General features: G+C 42.8%; 1 protein-coding gene across 11 annotated transcripts in view; it reads right to left on the bottom strand.

The window, feature by feature from the left end:
- The window catches only part of MAK (male germ cell associated kinase), a 75372-nt gene that overhangs the window by 7840 nt on the left and 50637 nt on the right, over positions 1–16895 (bottom strand). For 5 of the 11 annotated variants that reach the window (XM_040460688.1, XM_040460690.1, XM_040460687.1 and 2 more), the window contains 3 exons: positions 8011–8159; positions 2807–2938; positions 86–160 (listed from right to left, as the gene is read on the bottom strand). In XM_040460688.1, the coding sequence (XP_040316622.1) occupies positions 86–160; positions 2807–2938; positions 8011–8159 (356 nt within the window). Of the gene's footprint in view, positions 1–85; positions 161–1182; positions 1224–2806; positions 2939–8010; positions 8160–16895 lie in introns of those variants that run through there. The other 6 variants (XM_040460692.1, XM_040460693.1, XM_040460694.1 and 3 more) reach the window with 3 other exon arrangements.

Genomic DNA, 16895 nt, shown 5'->3' with positions numbered 1-16895 from the left:
CAGGATTCAGAGCAAATGTGGAAAAGAAAAGTGGACAAGGTATTCAAAGAACAAGTTGCACTCATCTAGAATGCCCAGAAATTACCTTGTGGGTCCTCTAATTTTTCAGGAAAACTTTCATTACATGATAGTTTTTCAATTGTTTTAATTATGCTTTCCTCTGAAGAGAAGGCAGGTAGAAAGAAAGAATGAATAATAAGAATGTTTTAGGAAAAGCAGAGAAAAAAATGGATTGGTTAGATGATTAATGAAAAGATCAGGAAGAACCCTTAGCATGAGAAAGCATTCTCATGTGTGGTCTCAGCTTTCATCTGATGCCAGCCAAGTATAGATTCCCCTGAGACTCAAAGTTGTATTTAACCATAACTCATTTGTATTGGTCCGGTGGATATTATTTTAAAATACTGGCAAAAATAATTGAATTACAGTGCTGCAGTGTTTGACGCTTAAAATGTCCACGGTGTTAAGATTAACGTCACATCAGAATATCCCAGTAGATGGGGCGCCTGGGTGGCTCAGTCGGCTGAGTGTCCGACTTCAGCTCAGGCCATGATCTCATGGTCCGTGAGTTCGAGCCCCGCGTCGGGCTCTGGGCTGACAGCTGGGAGCCTGGAGCCTGCTTCGGATTCTGTGTCTCCCTCTCTGCCCCTCCCCTGCTCACGCTCTGTCTCTCTCTGTCTCAAAAATAAATAAAAGCATGGGGTGCCTGGGTGGCTCAGTCGGTTGAGCGTCCGACTTCGGCTCAGGTCATGATCTCACAGCTCGTGAGTTCGAGCCCCGCGTCGGGCTCTGGGCTGACAGCTCAGAGCCTGGAGCCTGCTTCGGATTCTGTGTCTCCCTCTCTCTCTGCCCCTGACCCATTCACGTTGTGTCTCTGTCTCTCTCAAAAATAAATAAAGATTAAAAAAATAAATAAATAAAAACATTTAAAAAAAAATTAAAAAAAAAAAATCCCAGTAGATTACCATAGTGATCCTCAGGTGGTTTTTGGGTCCAATACCAGAAAACTGTCTATCTATTTTTTAAAAAGAAGGCTTTACTTCTTGGGGCGCCTGGGTGGCGCAGTCGGTTAAGCGTCCGACTTCAGCCAGGTCACGATCTCACGGTCCGTGAGTTCGAGCCTCGCGTTGGGCTCTGGGCTGATGGCTCAGAGCCTGGAGCCTGTTTCCGATTCTGTGTCTCCCTCTCTCTCTGCCCCTCGCCCGTTCATGCTCTGTCTCTCTCTGTCCCAAAAATGAATAAACGTTGGAAAAAAAAAAATTAAAAAAAAAAAAAAAAAAGAATGCTTTACTTCTTTACACATTTTCAAATGATATGTAAGATCCTTCAGCATAAGTTTTATAGTTCCAAAAGTTGTCCTTTGTGGCATATTATAATTATAGACATTTAAAAATGAAACTATTCCATCTCTCCTTTAACCGTAACCAATGGAATCTAAGTACCACGGTGATTTAAGGAAATTTTTTTTTAGTGTCTGTTTATTTTTGAGAGAGAGAGAGAGCGAGCATATGCAAGTGGGGGAGGGGCAGAGAGCGAGGAAGACACAGAATCTGAAGCAGGCTCCCGGCTCCGAGCTGTCAGCATGGAGCCCAGTGTAGGGCTTCAACTCATGGATGGTGAGATCATGACCTGAGCCCAAGTCAGATGCTTCACCAGCTGAACCTCCCAGGTGCCCCAATACCGTGGTGATTTTATGCCCACCAATATTGACTTACAAAATACATGAACATACTCCTTTTTAACAGCTGGAAATTTCACATTAATCCCATTTCTCTCGAAAATTTTATTTTCATTCATGTCAAAGCCCAGATTTTATCCAAATATAATTTTAGGTTAAGAAAAACAAATAAAAGTTTAGGCTTAAAAGTCTTTAAATTGACCACTCAAAAGTATGTATAAATTGAAACCTTTAAAAATTTTTTTATAACCATAAGTATGTTAAAATACTTTTTTCCTGGATTAGGTTAGTTATAATTATGACAATTCATTGTATGTAGTTAATCAAAAAAGCTGAATAGTATAAATTTTGATTACTAAACATTAAAAGGCATTATTTTGGGGGGAAATTCATCTCACTGAGAAAGACGGCAGCTTATTCAAGCTGTCTGCGTGTCCACAAATGAATGTTGCTTATTGCTAAAATCAGGTTTCAGGACCAATTCCGTTCCTTTTTTCTTGTTCCTTTTTGGAAATGTAAGCACTGAGAAACCTTGTTTAACATAAACAGATAGTTGGGAATGAAAGGTGTTTTATTACAGCTTTGTCACCACATTCAGTGAATTCTATTCAGAGTTCTGGACCAAAACTCATACAGTGATTTTAAAAATGAGTTTTGACTATCTGTCAGCTAATAATTCAATTAGGCTCTTCAATTTTGTGAAGGTTACCACCAAATTTGGAAACCACTTGACTTCAACAGGACTTGTTCCCCAGTTATCACAATTACTCGCTCTCTCAACATTGTTCGCAACTTACGAAACTGTCTCTTGGATTGGCACCCCAGGTATAGGTGATATTTTTACACTTTGGGGAAAAGGAAACAACCATAGTAAACAGGCAATTTGTCTTTTGTTTTGTAAAGTAGGAGAATAGAGACACAGCTCAGGGAGATCCATTTTAGGAAAGAATCCACATGGAAGTCGAGATCTGGCACATGACTGCCTTAAAACCACCTGTGCTCAAGTACCAGTTCGAAAACCCCCAAGGTTATCTCAGTTGGAAGAAGGCAGCTGCAATATAGTTAGAAGTCAAAATCTGCAGAAGGAAAACAATGTAAATTTATACTTTAAGTGTGTTTTTACTTTACCTGCGTTACTCCTTTTGAAAGCAAGTTCTGCCCCCATGGGTCCCAATGACTTAGGAAATAACTGATTACTCCAAGTATATGGGTTTATATCCTTTCCACTGGCTACCAAGGACACATTCTTGGGATTTACACCTTAGAAGAACAAAATCAAAGTAGTCATTTGAAAAGTTAGGGTGTGATCATTAACTTGACAGATAAATACATAATACATTCAAATGAAGACTAGAAATAAGTTGGAGGCGAATGGAAATAAATTTATGTTACAATGTAGCAGTTCCTTCAATAATGTGGAATCCTCACAGTGTGTTTTGCAAACACAAGGTATTTTCTATAATACAAGTAATAATCATTGAACATTGGACATCTCTGGCTCAATGTCTTATAAAAATTGAGGTGGTACAAAAATTTTCTTCAAACTGACTTGTTTTAAGTACGTACTTAAAAATACATGGATATGCGCCAGACCCTTGAGGAACACTTCGTGTAGCCAGGAGAATTGAGAGCTTGCATGTGGTGTGTAAAGATCTCCGAAACTTATTGCATATTAGACAATAATAAAATCTAAACTCTTTGTGATTTTCTGAAATCTGTGAAATGTGGAGGCAACTTTAGACTTTGGTACTAATGGTCAAAGGGTGGTGTTTTAACTTATTCTTAAGAGATTTGAAAACTTCCTGAACTTGACTTCTTTTCACTGATAATAAATTGGATGCAACTTACGAGAAGGTAAAGACATCACACAGTCTACGTCTCTGGGTCGTACATGTGTTTTCTTTAGCAAATACAAGAGAAATCCTCACCAAGGACTACCATTAACGTAGGAAGTTAGCACCTCTTTCCGGACAGGATGAGCTCTGGCTCTTCAGAGAGTGAACTCCTCAGCAAGGTCTCACATTTATGAGACATATAATAATATCCCTTGTTTTGAAGCCATAAAAAGGCCAGGCTACTCTGTACTGAGCCTCAAAGTTACCAGTCATCAGTACTCTAATGAAACACTCCTCCATGTAAATAATTTGCCTTTCTTATCGCGTAGAGCTCCTTATGGATTTCGGATTCTGATACAAGACCTACCAGTAGAACTATATATCATAGGCACTTGCCTGACAGTAAAGAAGATGCACTTACTAAAAAGGTAGCAATAACTCATACGAAGAAGTCAATACAAGAAAATCCTTTACCCCCAAAGACAAGGCAAGGTAGGGGGGAAAAACTAATCTCCTTAAATGAACAGTTTTCATAAATGTAGTTCAACAAAGAATGGGCCCTGTGTAGTTAAATTATTTTGTTAATCCAGTTAGCCTTCGGATATCCCTAGTTTTTTTTTTTTTATTATTATATCCATTAGCAAAGACAATTGCTTTGTCTTTTTGAACATTCCAGATTTCTTGGAAATTGACACAATCTAGAATGTGAAGTCATTTACATATTAGTTTACAAGCTTTTACTGGGCACCTTCTATATACCAAACACTGATAGACAGAGGTAGAAATGAATATACCATCACCCCTTGCCTCAGAGGAAAGTAAATCAGTGAACACATATCTACTGAGCACCTATCACATGCCAGGCATTGTGTATGGCATTGGACAAAAAGTGGTGAGCAAAATAGTGTCTACCCTTTTGGGTCTTAATAATCTAAGGGAAGGGAAACATTAACAGTTACAAATAGGTAATTAATGGTATATAAATTGTTTAAAGGAATCTGGTGCTGAGAGGGCAGGCAAATAACAGAAGAAACTTTCTTTAAAAGTCCCACCAGTCTTTTTTTTTAAAAAAGTAATTTTAAGCTGAAATGTGAATCTGGTTAGGACTCGGGAGGGGGTGGGAGCTGTGCTCCTGGGAGAGGCCACAGTGTAGGCTGGGGACCCAAGATGGGAAGGAACCCCGAGACATTCCATGGATGGAGAAAGAAGTGGGACTGGCACAAAATAAAGCTGGAGAAGGGGGCAGGGGTCAAATCAAGTAGGGGTTTGTGTGCCAGGTTAAGAAATTTAAAATGCAGTGGGAAAGGCAAGTGTAGAAATAACACAGCACGTTGAATACACAGGGTGGAAGGAAGGACAGAGGCGATAAATGGACTTGAGAAGGAGCAGGGTTTCAAAAGTGCCGGGGAAGGAGTGGCCCTCCCCGCCTGCGTGGTGGCATCAGTTTGTGCCAGAGAGCCCAGTTCTGGGAGCAGGGAGTGAGACCAGAGGGCACCCCCAGAGATGGTTTTCACTTCCATCGCACACTCTGAGACTCCCTTATGCGATAATTAAGTACCTAAGGCTTACAGGGTGAGCGGAGGGGTGAGTGCAGTCCCACTGTAAGTAACAGAAAACAGTCTCAAAGTCTTGCTCCAGTAAACAGCCGGTCAGTAGCAGGTCAATAACTAGGACTCTTGCGTCCCTCTCCCTGCAGGCCAATGCCACAGATCTGCCAAGTCTTGTAGAATAATGCCATGCTGCCCTGAAAGTATATGGTACATTTCTAGAGCTCCCATGATCCTAAAGATTGACGCTTAAGAATCAATTGATGCTTTTATGCTTGGCTTTATGGTAAAAAAAAAAAAAAAAAAAAAAAACCCCCCCACAAAAATTTTTTTTTTTTTTTTAATTCCTAAAGATACTTAATTATAAAAATAACTATGGATCGTAAATGTCAAGGATCATTTCTTATTTCGGTTTCTATCCTCTGCAGTCATCGCTGGCTCATGACAGGAGCTCAGTAAATGTTTGTCTGAGTGACTGAACTGACCTCAATTCTAGTTTCAAATCTCATCCAGCTCTAGAGGGGCATCTTCAAGGCAAAAAAATGCCAACAGGGGAACAGGAAGACTCAAGTTTAGATTTCAAGCAGTTCTAATTTCAAGTCTATTTAGGGTCTCAATTATAGCCATGCTTCTGACCCACAGTAATTTGCAGGATCTGATAGATATTTCTAGTTAAAAAGGAAATGACCAGACCAGTTTCAGGTATCCTGAAATATGTCCCAGAAAACCACATTAGGGAGCAGAACTATGAAAACAGAGTGCTTTGGATCTATTTATCCTGATAAAAACTTACAGTTGCCTTTCCCACCGCCAGAGGGCTCCCTTGTACAGATAAGAAAATACCGATTTGCTATAGGATTGATTTATGTTTAAACAGGGGAAAATATCCCCCATGAATCTGTGTTCTGGGAATTTTGTTACATCCCTGCTTTTGCAGCAGGATCGGAACTCCTCATGGTATCAACACCAAAATGTCACAGCGAAGCATCTCCAGAGTTGTCTACCTGTTCAGTCACTAACTTCTCACCTCTCATCACTTTGCAGCCCACTCCAGCCTCGTTCTCCCTCACCATTCCAGACTGAAACTGCTCGCCAAGTTTCAGGTCCTTCAGGGACCTCCCCACTGTTCAGTTTAATCAAATTTAATAATTTCTGTCCCTTCTCATAACCGCTAAGCAGCAAACTCTTTCCGGGAAATGGTTCCTTCTCAGCTTCTGCAAACCCCCTGTTCATGGTTTTTCCCCCTCAGCTGCCTGGCTCCTTCCTTTCCTCTCTCTCGAGTCGTCCTCCTCCTCCTCCTCTACCGCTACCATCGTTCCCACTCACAGTCTCTCTGTAGGTGATCCTGTTCAATGCATGGACTTAAATACTGTCTGGGCGTCGCCGTTCTCTGTAGCCCAGGTCCCTCCTCAGTGTTCCTGGCTCTTCCCTCCCCCCTCCTGCATGGCCTCTCCACACTGGAATGTTTCACAAGCATCTCGACTCTAACAGCCCGCACGCAAGCCTGACCACCTCTTTCCCGCCCAATCCTGTTCCCCGTCGGTCTTCCCCATCTCAGAGCATAGCACCACCGTCCACCTAGGATTCAAGCCACAAACTGGCTTTTGTCTTTTTCTTTTCTACAACATCCATTAGCAAGACCATTTCCAAAATCTATCAGGAGCCCTGCTCCCTCTCAGTCATCATCCTCGTTTCCCTGGGGGGCCACAGTGGCTTCCAGCTGGCCTCCCTGCTTCCGGTCTTGCCCTGTGCGACCCACCCTTTACACAATCTTTTTAACATGTATGTCACATGTCACCACTCACCTCCCAAGGTTCCCCCCAAAGGCCTCCTTCGGAGCTGGAATAAACCCAAAATTCCTTCCCCTGCCCTCACGGCGCTGTCTTAACCGGAATACTGCTGGCTCTCCCCACCTCACCCCTCCTCACTCTCTCCTAAGCTCTTGTAAAATCTAAATGTGCAGCCTGTTGTTTATTCAGAGAAGCCAGGGTCTTTCCCTCCACCTAAAACTTCTTTTCTCAGCTCTTCATCTTTCCCTCTTTTTGGACTAAAGATAAATCTGTATAGATATGTGGTCACTTAAAAATTGATTCCCTTTTAGGCTAGGTTGAATTTAAACTTTTCTTTTTAAAGTGGACTTTGAGGAGAAAATGCTACCTGCAGGCGTGACATAAACTACCCACCATCTGTCTAGATCTTTCTCCTAAGCTCCGGATTCATACATTGAGTCGTCTCCTAGATAGATCAACTCAGATGTTCACTAGGCATCCCAACCCCAACTCCCGAGATTCCCTAGTTATGCACATCCGTCCCCTCCCGATCTCCCCCTTTCTCGGGTAAAGTCACCAACCCCCCCCCCAGGGGACAACACTGATTCCTCCGTTCTTTACCACCACCCGTGCCCATCTGTCAGCAAGTCCTGTCTTTCCACTACTCAAATACATGGAGATTTTACCCATTTCTGTGTCCACGTTCACCATTGTGGAACAAGCCATCACCCTCTCGTTCCAGACACGTGCAGTGGCCTCTTGAGCCCCTAGTATGCTCTACCCACAATGATCTTTCAAAAACACAATCCCGATCATTTAGGAAACAGTGTAAAATGCTACATTTTATAAAATGGTGTCGCGGGGGTGCAGAATTGTTTTAATAAAACTTAGCGCTTACTAAAGGCAGAGCTTTGGCGGGAGAGGGAGGTTTTTTTTGTTTTTGTTTTTGTTTTTGTTTTTGTTTTTTTTTTTGAAGCCTATTCTCATCTTTTTGGTTGCCAGGCATTTCTTGAGCGGACTTCCCCGAGGCAGGGGACCCAGAAAGTACTTGGGAACAAGCACTGACCAGGCTGAGCCGGCAGAGAGCGCTGTTTCAGTGGTGCCCTTTCTGCAAATATTCCAGGACGCTTAAGCCCGACCCCTCCCCTAGTTAGCATTAACGTTGTATGTTCTCTGCTCACCTGGAAGGTATCTGGATTGCTTCAAGTAGTACTGCTTAGCGGTGGAAGCAGTCGACAGTTCAGAATCCGATTTCTGGGAAACGGCAGCGGGTAAGCTCTTGTTTTCCCCTGCTGAGTGGTGCGAGGCTGAGGGCACCGACTCTGGAAGCCTTGAAAGTCCACAGAAGGTAGCATCACTACTTGAAAAATGAGACGACGGCAGCTACGGCGTCCCCCACCCGCCCCCTGCGCGTCTCTTCAAACCGGGCAAGGCCACCCCACTCAACACGGTTCCCGTCAGAGTCCTTTTGCTGACGGGAGCACCGAGGGACGACTTCTCCCCCGAAAGGTATCAGGCAGCGTCTGGAATCATTTCTGATACCAGCCATGATGTGACAGAAAGCTTTATCGCTGAGCAGCAAACTGCCTGCGTATAATGTTTCTGGCTCCCCAGCCCCGGCTGCGGTGGTGGGTTTATCCTGTGGGAGGACCGTCGTGGCCACCGTCCCTGCCTACTCACGTAACGTCTGATCAGTAAGGCCGTCTGGGTCCCCCTCGGAGGCTGACGCTGGCCTGGCTGGCCCTCTGAGCTGCTGGCTGCCCCCACCCGCTCAGGGGTAGTTCTAGACACAGGCAGGTGGCCCCTTTCATTCGAAACGGCCCCACCCGTTCCTGCCTCCTTTCCCTTTGGCTCAGCCCATTGTAGTCATGCCAACCGCTGAGATTCGCCCCACTTTCAAGACCGCTCATTCCAGAAAGCCTCCTCTCCTCGAAGTGCTCTGCTGCCCGTAAACAGGACTTTTGAGCTCTTTGCAGCTCCTTCGTTAGCAGCACTCCGTGCACGCTCTGCTCTGATGTCATGCTGACTCGAAGGTCTTATTTCTGCTGCTATACGTTTGATGGGCTGCAGACAGACCACATCCTGTTCCTGCCGTGGCTTAATACATCTCTGTATTTAGTAAACGTCTACCGAGCGTGCGCGCAAGTATAAACATCTTGCTTTTGTTGACTTTAAAAGAGACAACCTCATCAGTAAAAGTTGCACACTGTAGCATTGGGTCTTCTGTGTTCTTTATGAGGAAGCCTAGGCCGCCAGAGGAACTGAGCAGACAATAGCAGGGTCCATTCAGTGCGCCGAGTGTTTGAGCTCTTATTGCTTAAGAAATAGTGTGGTGCAAAAAAAGAGACAGAGGTCTAGTTTGGGATTAGGCCTCGTCTGACTTTAGGCAACCTGTTCCTTCAACCTATCTGACTCTCAGTAGTCTACTCTGCAGATAGTTGTACTGGAGTATGAAGATTACAAATTAAAATTTAGGTAGGCGCTTAATAAATGGAAGTATCTTAATCATTATTATGTCTAAATCGTATAAAGCCATTTGAAGATACCAAAAAATAAAAAATGGAAGAAATACATTAAAAATTGTCATACAGTTTTTCGAACGAATTTCAAGAGAAAAGGAATAATTGATACTGAAATTTATCAATCATTTCCTTGCCAGAATTAAGTATGTGGACTACAAACTCGATCTATAGGTTTGGATTCAAATCTCTTCTACCCCTAAAAGTACGTGATAAAATTCAGCTGGAATTAGAACGTCATGGGTTAAAAAAAAAAGTTTTCAAGTCATCTACAGACTAGGCCAACGCAGACGCGAAGAATTATTTTTAAAAAAAGGAATTATATAGCTCTCTACACGTCTTTAGGATGTTGACATCTTTAAGCTGACATCTATAATTTCCCATCGTAAATTAAATCATTTTATTTCTTGTTTCTTGTTAACAATAGGTGGAAAACAGTAAATAATTTATAAAGTGAAATATTATGAGGATTGACTATAATTGGAGTATTTCATGGTACAACTTGATAAAATAAGTCTTAACTTATTCCCTTATTCCATACCCTTATTCCATAAACACTCTGAATCTTCAACAAATTATGTATAATGTATATCCGTAGGTTTTGAAAAATCAGACAGTTTCACAGAACATTCTGGTACACTTAAAAGAATAAGCATCACTGGGTCCTGGTGCTTTAGTGGTTCTGAATCTCCGTGCTTTCCAACACGTGCTTTCCAAATAGGCTAAAATTCCCTATTTCTAATGTGGGCTTTTCCCTTGAAGAGAAATACTATAGGACAACAAAGCCTTCCAAGTGGAAGGTGTTGGTCTTCTGACTTCTCCTTTTGCTTAGCATCTCAAAAGTTGTTTGGCCTTCCTGCCACTCACATATGAAAATGCTAAGAGGTGTGACTTTCCACAGGGGGATTAAGCAGGTTTATTCTCAAGTTCATGTATTTTAGGGAAGGGTCCCTATGGAATTGAGAAACTAGAAACGTATTGACTGAGGATTATCCAAGCATAGGTCCCCCTCTCAGAATCTCCATGTACCTTCAGAGATATGTGGACCCCAAGGGAATGCCAGATAGCTATTAGATAAAATTCCCTGCCTCCTGCCAATATGTTTTTCTCCCTATTCTTTTATTCCAGAGAGAGAGAGAGAGAGAGAGAGAGAGAGAGAGAGAAAGAGGGAGAGAGAAAGACAGTATTTCCCCACACATTGGTTCACAACGTTTAACCCACCCTCACCTCAAAGGTGAATAGTGCACTCATGAATACTGGGCTTAGAGAAAGACAGGGGGCTGCTGGAGACGTTAAACTTCCAGAAAAAGTTTAGGAAGTGATCCCAAAGGTTTAGAATAGCAAACAAACAAATAAGGGAACCTGAACGCCATGGGAAGAAATCATTGCCTCTGTAGGTTGTGCTTTGCTTTCTTCAAATAGGCATGCAGATTTCAGATGGGAATCGTGGGATTGTATTTCATCAGGGTATGCTCAAAACTTAACAAGAGCCCTTCCCTCCACGCGCCTGCAGCACTCAGCCATTAATACTGGGCATCTTTGGAGGGAGGGAAGATGGCGGCGTAGGAGGACGCTGGGCTCACCGCGCGTCCTGCTGATCACTTAGATTCCACCTACACCTGCCTAAATAACCCAGAAAACCACCAGAGGATTAGCAGAACGGAGTCGCCGGAGCCAAGCGCAGACGAGAGGCCCATGGAAGAGGTAGGAAGGGCGGCGAGGCGGTGCGCGCTCCACGGACTGGCGGGAAGGAGCCGGGGCGGAGGGGCGGCTCGCCGGCCAAGCAGAGCCCCCGAGTCTGGCTTGCAAAAAGCGGAGGGGCCTGACGGACTGTGTTCCGACAGCAAGCGCGACTTAGCGGCTGGGAGGTCATAAGTTAACAGCTCTGCTCAGAAAGCGGGAAGGCTGGAGGACAAAGGGAAGGAAAGCTGCTGAGCCCCCGGACGACAGAGCTCAGTTTGGTGGGGAACAAAGGCGCTCGCCAGCGCCATCTTCCCCGCCCATCCCCCAGCCAAAATCCCAAAGAGAACCAGTTCCTGCCAGGGAACTTGCTCGCTCCGCGCAAACACCCAACTCTGCGCTTCTGCGGAGCCAAACGTCCGGCAGCGGATCTGACTCCCTCCTGCTGCCACAGGGCCCCTCCTGAAGTGGATCACCTAAGGAGAAGCAAGCTAAGCCTGCCCCTCCTGCCCCTGTGCACCTTGCCTACCCACCCCAGCTAAGACGCCAGATCCCCAGCATCACAAGCCTGGCAGTGTGCAAGTAGCCCAGACGGGCCACCCCACCCCACAGTGAATCCCGCCCCTAGGAGAGGGGAAGAGAGGCACGCACCAGTCTGACTGTGGCCCCAGCGGTGGGCTGGGGGCAGACATCAGGTCTGACTGCGGCTCCGCCCACCAACTCCAGTTATACACCACAGCACAGGGGAAGTGCCCTGCAGGTCCTCACCACGCCAGGGACTATCCAAAATGACCAAGCGGAAGAATTCCCCTCAGAAGAATCTCCAGGAAATAACAACAGCTAATGAGCTGATCAAAAAGGATTTAAATAATATAACAGAAAGTGAATTTAGAATAATAGTCATAAAATTAATCGCTGGGCTTGAAAACAGTATAGCTGACAGCAGAGAATCTCTTGCTACAGAGATCAAGGGACTAAGGAACAGTCACGAGGAGCTGAAAAACGCTTTAAATGAAATGCATAACAAAATGGAAACCACCACAGCTCGGATTGAAGAGGCAGAGGAGAGAATAGGTGAACTAGAAGATAAAGTTATGGAAAAAGAGGAAGCTGAGAAAAAGAGAGATAAAAAAATCCAGGAGTATGAGGGGAAAATTAGAGAACTAAGTGATACACTAAAAAGAAATAATATACGCATCATTGGTATCCCAGAGGAGGAAGAGAGAGGGAAAGGTGCTGAAGGGGTACTTGAAGAAATAATAGCTGAGAACTTCCCTGAAGTGGGGAAGGAAAAAGGCATTGAAATCCAAGAGGCACAGAGAACTCCCTTCAGACGTAACTTGAATCGATCTTCTGCACGACATATCATAGTGAAACTGGCAAAATACAAGGATAAAGAGAAAATTCTGAAAGCAGCAAGGGGTAAACGTGCCCTCACATATAAAGGGAGACCTATAAGACTCGTGACTGATCTCTCTTTTGAAACTTGGCAGGCCAGAAAGAGTTGGCACGAGATTTTCAGTTTGCTAGACAGAAAAAATATGCAGCCGAGAATCCTTTATCCAGCAAGCCTGTCATTTAGAATAGAAGGAGAGATAAAGGTCTTCCCAAACAAACAAAAACTGAAGGAATTTGTCACCACTAAACCAGCCCTACAAGAGATCCTAAGGGGGACCCTGTGAGACAAAGTATCAGAGACATCACTACAAGCATAAAACATACAGACATCACAATGACTCTAAACCCATATCTTTCTATAATAACACTGAATGTAAATGGATTAAATGCGCCAACCAAAAGACATAGGGTATCAGAATGGATAAAAAAACAAGACCCATCTATTTGCTGTCTACAAGAGACTCATTTTAGACCTGAGGACACCTTTAGATTGAGAGTGAGGGGATGGAGAACTATTTATCATGCTACTGGAAGCCAAAAGAAAGCTGGAGTAGCCATACTTATATCAGACAAACTAGACTTTAAATTAAAGGCTGTAACAAGAGATGAAGAAGGACATTATATAATAGTGACAGGGTCTGTCCATCAGGAAGAGCTAACAATTATAAATGTCTATGCGCCGAATACTGGAGCGCCCAAATATATAAAACAATTACTCATAAACACAAGCAACCTTATTGATAAGAATGTGGTAATTGCAGGGGACTTTAACACCCCACTTACAGAAATGGATAGATCATCTAGACACACGGTCAGTAAAGAAACAAGGGCCCTGAATGAGACATTGGATCAGATGGACTTGACAGATATATTTAGAACTCTGCATCCCAAAGCAACAGAATATACTTTCTTCTCCAGTGCACATGGAACATTCTCCAAGATAGATCATATACTGGGTCACAAAACAGCCCTTCATAAGTTTACAAGAATTGAAATCATACCATGCATACTTTCAGACCACAATGCTATGAAGCTTGAAATCAACCACAGAAAAAAGTCTGGAAAACCTCCAAAAACATGGAGGTTAAAGAACACCCTACTAACGAATGAGTGGGTCAACCAGGCAATTCGAGAAGAAATTAAAAAATATATGGAAACAAACGAAAATGAAAATACAACAATCCAAACGCTTTGGGACGCAGCGAAGGCAGTCCTGAGAGGCAAATACATTGCAATCCAGGCCTATCTCAAGAAACAAGAAAAATCCCAAATACAAAATCTAACAGCACACCTAAAGGAAATAGAAGCAGAACAGCAAAGGCAGCCTAAACCCAGCAGAAGAAGAGAAATAATAAAGATCAGAGCAGAAATAAACAATATAGAATCTAAAAAAACTGTAGAGCAGATCAACGAAACCAAGAGTTGGTTTTTTGAAAAAATAAACAAAATTGACAAACCTCTAGCCAGGCTTCTCAAAAAGAAACGGGAGATGACCCAAATAGATAAAATCATGAATGAAAATGGAATGATTACAACCAATCCCTCAGAGATACAAACAATTATCAGGGAATACTATGAAAAATTATATGCCAACAAATTGGACAACCTGGAAGAAATGGACAAATTCCTGAACACCCACACTCTTCCAAAACTCAATCAGGAGGAAATAGAAAGCTTGAACAGACCCATCACCAGCGAAGAAATTGAATCGGTTATCAAAAATCTCCCAACAAATAAGAGTCCAGGACCAGATGGCTTCCCAGGGGAGTTCTACCAGACGTTTAAAGCAGAGATAATACCTATCCTTCTCAAGCTATTCCAAGAAATAGAAAGGGAAGGAAAACTTCCAGACTCATTCTATGAAGCCAGTATTACTTTGATTCCTAAACCAGACAGAGACCCAGTAAAAAAAGAGAACTACAGGCCAATATCCCTGATGAATACGGATGCCAAAATTCTCAATAAGATACTAGCAAATCGAATTCAACGGCATATAAAAAGAATTGTCCACCATGATCAAGTGGGATTCATTCCTGGGATGCAGGGCTGGTTCAACATTCGCAAATCAATCAACGTGATACATCACATTAACAAAAAAAAAGAGAAAAACCATATGATCCTGTCAATCGATGCAGAAAAGGCCTTTGACAAAATCCAGCACCCTTTCTTAATAAAAACCCTTGAGAAAGTCAGGATAGAAGGAACATACTTAAAGATCATAAAAGCCATTTATGAAAAGCCCACAGCTAACATCATCCTCAACGGGGAAAAACTGAGAGCTTTTTCCCTGAGATCAGGAACACGACAGGGATGCCCACTCTCACCGCTGTTGTTTAACATAGTGCTGGAAGTTCTAGCATCAGCAATCAGACAACAAAAGGAAATCAAAGGCATCAAAATTGGCAAAGATGAAGTCAAGCTTTCGCTTTTTGCAGTTGACATGATATTATACATGGAAAATCCGACAGACTCCACCAAAAGTCTGCTAGAACTGATACATGAATTCAGCAAAGTTGCAGGGTACAAAATCAATGTACAGAAATCAGTTGCATTCTTATACACTAACAATGAAGTAACAGAAAGACAAATAAGGAAACAGATCCCATTCACAATTGCACCAAGAAGCATAAAATACCTAGGAATAAATCTAACCAAAGATGTAAAGGATCTGTATGCTGAAAACTATAGAAAGCTTATGAAGGTAATTGAAGAAGATTTAAAGAAATGGAAAGACATTCCCTGCTCATGGATTGGAAGAATAAATATTGTCAAAATGTCAATACTACCCAAAGCTATCTACACATTCAATGCAATCCCAATCAAAATGGCACCAGCATTCTTCTCGAAACTAGAACAAGCAATCCTAAAATTCATATGGAACCACAAAAGGCCCCGAATAGCCAAAGTAATTTTGAAGAAGAAGACCAAAGCAGGAGGCATCCCAATCCCAGACTTTAGCCTCTACTACAAAGCTGTCATCATCAAGACAGCATGGTATTGGCACAAAAACAGACACATAGACCAATGGAATAGAATAGAAACCCCAGAACTAGACCCACAAACGTATGGCCAACTCATCTTTGACAAAGCAGGAAAGAACATCCAATGGAAAAAAGACAGTCTCTTTAACAAATGGTGCTGGGAGAACTGGACAGCAACATGCAGAAGGTTGAAACTAGACCACTTTCTCACACCATTCACAAAAATAAACTCAAAATGGATAAAGGACCTGAATGTGAGACAGGAAACCATCAAAACCCTAGAGGAGAAAGCAGGAAAAGACCTCTCTGACCTCAGCCGTAGCAATCTCTTACTCGACACATCCCCAAAGGCAAGGGAATTAAAAGCAAAAGTGAATTACTGGGACCTTATGAAGATAAAAAGCTTCTGCACAGCAAAGGAAACAACCAACAAAACTAAAAGGCAACCAACGGAATGGGAAAAGATATTTGCAAATGACATATCGGACAAAGGGCTAGTATCCAAAATCTATAAAGAGCTCACCAAACTCCACACCCGAAAAGCAAATAACCCAGTGAAGAAATGGGCAGAAAACATGAATAGACACTTCTCTAAAGAAGACATCCGGATGGCCAACAGGCACATGAAAAGATGTTCAGCGTCGCTCCTTATCAGGGAAATACAAATCAAAACCACACTCAGGTATCACCTCACGCCAGTCAGAGTGGCCAAAATGAACAAATCAGGAGACTATAGATGCTGGAGAGGATGTGGAGAAACGGGAACCCTCTTGCACTGTTGGTGGGAATGCAAATTGGTGCAGCCGCTCTGGAAAGCAGTGTGGAGGTTCCTCAGAAAATTAAAAATAGACCTACCCTATGACCCAGCAATAGCACTGCTAGGAATTTATCCAAGGGACACAGGAGTACTGATGCATAGGGGCACTTGTACCCCAATGTTCATAGCAGCACTCTCAACAATAGCCAAATTATGGAAAGAGCCTAAATGTCCATCAACTGATGAATGGATAAAGAAATTGTGGTTTATATACACAATGGAATACTACGTGGCAATGAGAAAAAATGAAATATGGCCTTTTGTAGCAACGTGGATGGAACTGGAGAGTGTGATGCTAAGTGAAATAAGCCATACAGAGAAAGACAGATACCATATGGTTTCACTCTTATGTGGATCCTGAGAAACTTAACAGGAACCCATGGGGGAGGGGAAGGAAAAAAAAAAAAAAGAGGTTAGAGTGGGAGAGAGCCAAAGCATAAGAGACTGTTGAGAACTGAGAGCAAACTGAGGGTTGATGGGGGGTGGGAGGGAGGAGAGGGTGGGTGATGGGTATTGAGGAGGGCACCTTTTGGGATGAGCACTGGGTGTTGTATGGAAACCAATTTGACAATAAATTTCATATATAAAAAAAAAAACTAAAATAAAAAGCTAAAATAAGAAACTAAAATAAAAAACTAAAATAAAAATGGACACAAACACAACAACAACAA

This window comes from Herpailurus yagouaroundi, unplaced genomic scaffold (assembly GCF_014898765.1).
Source record: "Herpailurus yagouaroundi ecotype Mexico unplaced genomic scaffold, PumYag 250, whole genome shotgun sequence".
Lineage (NCBI taxonomy): Eukaryota > Metazoa > Chordata > Mammalia > Carnivora > Felidae > Herpailurus > Herpailurus yagouaroundi.
This window is presented reverse-complemented; position numbering and strand designations above follow the sequence as displayed.